At 46.2% G+C, this 6,080-nt stretch overlaps 1 protein-coding gene across 1 annotated transcript; it reads left to right on the top strand.

The window, feature by feature from the left end:
- Nucleotides 1-1,654: 1,654 nt before the first annotated feature.
- Nucleotides 1,655-5,661, top strand: LOC306788660 (BTB/POZ domain-containing protein 2-like). Its single transcript, XM_079284259.1, has 9 exons — nt 1,655-2,196; nt 2,306-2,425; nt 2,684-2,840; nt 2,938-3,043; nt 3,150-3,347; nt 3,448-3,640; nt 3,823-3,910; nt 4,009-4,155; nt 4,549-5,661. The coding sequence occupies exons 1-9, from the start codon at nt 1,676-1,678 to the stop codon at nt 4,708-4,710; spliced, it is 1,692 nt and encodes a 563-aa protein (XP_079140385.1). The 5' UTR covers nt 1,655-1,675; the 3' UTR covers nt 4,711-5,661.
- Nucleotides 5,662-6,080: the final 419 nt, after the last annotated feature.

Below are 6,080 nucleotides of genomic sequence, written 5' to 3'. Positions count from 1 at the left end.
TTGTTTGGTCAGTCCGTTCGTCTCTTGGTCACAAAAAAAAAAACTCTACCCGCCCAACCGTTACCCTAAATAGTACCGGAAGCCAATTAGCATCATGTCAGAACCGTTCGTCCCTCGTGCTACAGAGCCGTTGCTCTTTTGACAGGACAAGACACACGCGAGTGAAATCCTCGCCCCCCTCTTCTTACTCCTCTGCATTGCCTCAGCTCTCCTCTGCCGCTGCTCCTCCTGCGCGCACAGCCATCTTGTTTCAGCAGCAGCAGCACCCTCCGCGCGAGGACAGTTCCCCCGCGCCGCCCTGACGTCACGGTTGACGAGAAGCAGGCGGAGAGAGAGAGGGGGGCCTCGCGGTGGGGTGAGCGCGAGGAGACACAGACGGGATGGGGCTGAATTAATAACGGCCTGGCCGGTCTGGTGCACTCAATGATGGCTTCAAGGAATTTCATTCATTGTTTTCAAAGTTACAAAGCATTTTAGAAAAAGGTTTTTTTAATCTAATATACCCAGCTTTGTAAACTTCATTTAAAATGTACTATTGTATTTATTCAATTACACTTTACTTCTCTGCAATCAATTCACATTTAAACTGCATGTCAACACATGTTTGACAGAAATATATAATAATAGCCAGGGCCAAACACATGAAGTCATTCTTAATAATGCTTGAGGTCATGAGTCCTCATCCCCCATTTTTCAAATTACACATGTATTTCGCATATAACGGACTAAATCTTATTTCTAAGCCTCATTCTACCAGGGATAACATTATTAGGGTGGATTATTTTTAGGTTGATCTGCAGGTAATATGATTCAATTAAAATACTGGAATCAGCACGTGAACCAATTTATTTAGTTTTAATTGTAGAATGTAAACTCCCCTCACATTCCCAGAAAAAAATACAGACATGACCTCATTGTTCTTACAGTCCTGAAAATAATATTAAGTAATGTCTGTTTACTTGCTGTGTATTAAGTGTAGCCTAATATTGACCAAAGATTGTAGTTTCCACAAATATTACATGGATCTCATGGAAAGTTTATGGAAAATAAGGAAAATAGTATTTATTATTTTTTTATGTTTCAAAGTAATTTGTTGGCTTAATAAGGCAAGCAGTAATTCTCAACTAGAACAACTTCAAAATATTAGCTTTTTTAACAATAGCTGGGGAGAGTGCTGCTGCAGCTGCAATAGCATACGTCCCTTTCATATATTAATTGACAGTCAGCATTGATGATGATATGGATAATCATTGGTAGCACGCTGGGTCAAAGATGTACATTGTTCCTTTATCAAAGGCATCCTGAGTTGAAATGTGATCTGGCCAGTTGTGCCCAATGAATGCACTTCAGGGGACAGTTATGGGCCGAGGTCTGGACTATGGACAGTTTTCGAACTCTCCTCAGTGGGGATATTTAAAACAGGGACTACCAAAGCAAATGATTGTGCCTAGAGATAACCCTAAAAGTCAATAGCCTACTTTAGATATAATCAATCAGAAACAGGCGTGTTTGCTATAGAGTAAATACTGGTGTGAGGGGGAAATGGACCTCACGCTCAGGAGATCACGTAGTAGCCTAGTACTAATAACAGACGCCAGGGGGCAGCTGTGACTGTCGAGTACTAGAAATACTTAAAGCGACGAAGAGTGTTGTTTACGCCTATACTCGGTTCAAGATGGCTGCGGAAGACAACAGCGGTAGGCCTCCTTGCCTTAATTTCTCCGGTCCGGGTCCTTTGGGAAACAGCCAGCCCAGCAACAGCGTTTTCTCCAATCCAGCGTCCAACGGTGGAGCGGCCGGTGCGGGAGGCGGAGCACAGGGAGCGGGGAGGCGACCCAACCCGCAGCTGGGGCCTGGCAACGGAGACAGCAACGGTGTTTCGAGCGGAGCTCAGCCGACTGCGCAGAACTCCCTGCAGCAGTCCGCTGCGGCAGGTGCTGCGGCAGCCGGAGCAATGGCCACCCCGGCGTCCAACATGGCAGCCACCGCAGCGTCAAACGCGTCGGCGTCGGGAGCACCGAGCGCCACTCCGGCAGCTGCCTCTGTGCTAGTGTACCGAGAGCCGGTGTACAACTGGCAGGCGACGAAGAGCACCGTCAAGGAGAGGTTTGCGTTCCTCTTCAACAACGAAGTGCTCAGTGACGTTCATTTTCTAGTGGGCAAAGGAATGGGGGTTCAGAGGATACCTGCGCACAGGTAACGTAAATACGCTTGTTTTAAAAAAAAATATGAGCTAGCTAACTGTGAATCTGAAAAGCGAAAAGGCTTATTTTTCTTTGCTGCTGCTGATTGTTGACGTTGTCAGGTTTGTTCTGGCCGTGGGGAGCGCAGTGTTTGATGCCATGTTCAACGGTGGGATGGCGACAACCTCAACGGAGATAGAGCTTCCTGATGTGGAGCCAGCTGCCTTTCTGGCCCTGCTAAAGTAAGCAGTGCGTGAGGGCGAGGGCGTGCCATTTAAACTGGTGATTAGGCTGTCCTGAAAGTGGAGGTGTTTTTTAAAACATGTTTTATTTGCCATCACAGCATTTTGGAAATAGAAAGAATTTGCGGGTGAAACACAGCTCAGACAATGCAACATACAATATGTATATGTATTTATCACATGATTAGAATTCATCAAGCATACAAGTCAATACATTTGAAATGGGGACGTCTGATATAACTTGTGGACCTGCTGCAGGTTTCTCTACTCTGATGAAGTCCAGATCGGGCCTGAGACGGTGATGACCACGCTATATACAGCTAAAAAGTACGCAGTGCCGGCACTGGAGGCTCACTGTGTGGAGTTCCTCAAGAAGAACCTGAGAGCAGACAATGCTTTCATGCTGCTCACACAGGTCTGCCCCCCCCCCCCCCCCCCCCAGCAATGACTGTAGACCAGTTCCTGCATGTGACTTGATGTTTCTTTAACCGGCGGTGTGTTCATCGTTTCAGGCACGGTTGTTTGATGAGCCTCAGCTTGCCAGCCTTTGTCTAGAGAACATTGATAAGAACACTGGGGATGCTCTCGCCGCTGAAGGCTTTACAGACATAGATTTGGGTAATGTCCCCCCCCCCCCCCCCCCGTGAGTGTCATTATTGCCACGTGTTATTTTTATGAATAACGGCCGCACTGACCGTTGAGTTTTCCTCTCACCCTCTCTTAGATACATTGGTGGCGGTGCTGGAGCGGGACACTCTCGGGGTGAGGGAGGTGCGTTTGTTCGGGGCGTCGGTGCGCTGGGCAGACGCGGAGACTCACAGGCAGCAGCTGCAGCCAACGCCCGAGAACAAACGCAAAGTGCTGGGCAAAGCTCTCACGCTCATCCGCTTCCCTCTCATGACCATTGAGGAGTTCGCTGCAGGTGAACAGAAACGCAATGAAACTGTAGCTTTAAACACACACACGCATCCTGCGCTTCTGAGCCTGACCCTTGTCCTCGGGTCTTGTTGTCGGCCCGTCAGGTCCAGCCCAGTCCAATATTCTGACTGACAGAGAGGTGGTGAGCCTCTTCCTTCACTTCACTGTGAACCCGAAGCCTCGCGTTGAATTCATTGACCGGCCTCGCTGCTGCCTCCGCGGGAAGGAGTGCAGCATCACGCGCTTTGGACAGGTGGAGAGCCGCTGGGGTTACAGCGGGACGAGCGACCGCATACGGTGAGTGAGGAGCAGACCATCTTAAAAAGATAATTAAAGCTTACTCTGTCAATCAATGACTCTGTAAATATTTAGTTATTGTTTATGAACTAAAAACACGTAGTCAACCATTGTACATACATCTTTATAGCTATGATTCCCTCTCCCCTCTTGATGTGTTCCCGTTGTGTTTTCCCTCTCAGGTTCTCAGTAAACAGAAGGATATTTGTGGTCGGGTTCGGTCTCTACGGCTCTATCCACGGACCCACAGACTACCAAGTTAACATACAGGTGTGGAGCCTGAACCCTTCAGAAAGTTTGTGTCTTGTTTCACTGTACGTTGGAGGCATGTACTACAACATCTTTTGGATGTTTGTGTCTCAATGCAGATCATTCACACAGACAGCAACACGGTGCTGGGCCAGAATGATACAGGCTTCAGCTGTGACGGGTCAGCCAACACCTTCAGAGTCATGTTCAAAGAACCGGTGGAGATATTACCCAACGTCAACTACACTGCCTGTGCGACACTGAAGGTCCGTGATGTGTTGGTGATAATACCACATACACATGCAGCACTATGCTTGATAGGAGTGCATTCCAGTCTAGGAAAAGATGCATGTTTGTTTTCCAGGGCTGCAACTAATGATTATTTAACCTCATCATTAGGTTGATAAATTGTCAAAAGCTAGTGAGAAATCAGTTTTGCACAGTCTTTAAATGGCTTTTTTGGCTTGACCAACAGTGCACAAATCTAAATATATTAAAATGTACTCTCATAAAGAGAAGCTTGACTTAATAGTAATGAAATAATAATCTGTTGATTGAGTCATCGATTAATGGATTTTTAATGGGTATCTAATCTGTCACTATGCAGCGTTTGCATTACCAGTTTATTCCACCTCTCCGTCTGTCTGTCTGTCTTGCAGGGCCCAGACTCTCATTATGGGACGAAGGGAATGCGAAAGGTAACGCACGAGTCATCGTCCACTGGCACAAAGACGTGTTTCACTTTCTGCTACGCGGCGGGCAACAACAACGGCACGTCTGTAGAGGACGGACAGATCCCTGAGGTCATCTTCTACACATAGTCGCCTCCTGACATTGCAACGATCTTCCATCAAATGTGACAACCTGACACCAGCGCGGGGCCACACCTCAGCAGCCGTTCTGGGGACTAATCTCTCAGACATCATACTGTTCCCCCCCCCCCATATAGTGCACTACAGTTGGCCACATGGGAAGGCAAATAGCCAAAAAGGCCACATGGGAAGACAAATAGCCAAAAAGGCAATGTAGGTCACTACATGGGGCGTAGCTTGTCATTTGAGAAGCTGCCTCTCTCTTTATCAGCAGCTTCCTTTTCATCCCTTTGTGTTGTAGTGACGCCAGCCTCTGAAACAGACATGACTGTTACCGACTCCACAAGGGAGGAAAAGAGGGAGGGAGGAGCCTCTCAGATTATTCACAGTATCGATGTCACTGCTGTGGATTGACGGCGTAAAGCTTGACACTGAATTCTACTTAAGCTGTACAGTTCCCCTTCCTGTACTCCACAGAATTAGTGCAAAGCAGTCACAAACTGTATGAATGTACAGATCTGCCAAGACGAGATCCATATCACAGTTCAGTACAGACCAGCATTTCACTCAGTCACATCAGCTGTAACTTCCATAGAACAGTAGACCTCATAGGCTTTATAAACTCTTTGAACCAAACTTCATATTAATCTCAACATGATAGTGGTAAGCAATTTTTCGGGTTTCTACATAAAGTACAATCTGTGATATCTTGTGTCCTTGCTTGGTAGTTGCCTATTCCCAAGATACCTTGCACTTCTCGGCCTTGCATATGTTGGTTTGTTTGTTCTATGGATGCACACTAAAGCTTCAGATAAGTTTCTTTTTAGCTTTGTTTTAAAAAGTGTGGACGGAAGAGCTTTCCCTCTCGGTGTGGAAGGTAAAGGGTTGTATATTAAAATGTCATTTATTAACATTATATATGTAACTTGAAATAACTATTGATTAAAGCGTGAAGAAAGATGTTGTGTTGCTTGTGTTTTTGGAAAAGAGTTACTCTCAGGAGTAGCAGAAACTAATCACTCAACGTATTAGAAGCCAACAGCAGGATTCCAGCACGCGCCCGCATACGGCCGTCAGTTTGAAACCGTTAACAGTTATAACGGTTTGTCATGGTCATAGCAAACGCCACAGAGGACTAACGTTACCCGAAGAACGTCCTGTGAACTCTAAATGTTAGCCGGGCAGATATTTTGGGCATTATTTCGTATCATTACTGAAGGTAAGTGAGGTTAGCTAACAGTAAATAAATTAACTTCAAGCGACGTCGGTTAACTTAATGTTAACTAGTAAACGGAATTGCTAGTAACAAGCTAATTAGCTTAACGGCTGTTGACCTAGCCAGCGGGTCACCGTTAGGTTATGTAACATCATATATGTCG

Source organism: Melanostigma gelatinosum, assembly GCF_949748355.1.
Source record: "Melanostigma gelatinosum genome assembly, chromosome: 15".
In the NCBI taxonomy this organism is placed as follows: Eukaryota; Metazoa; Chordata; class Actinopteri; order Perciformes; family Zoarcidae; genus Melanostigma; species Melanostigma gelatinosum.
This window is presented reverse-complemented; position numbering and strand designations above follow the sequence as displayed.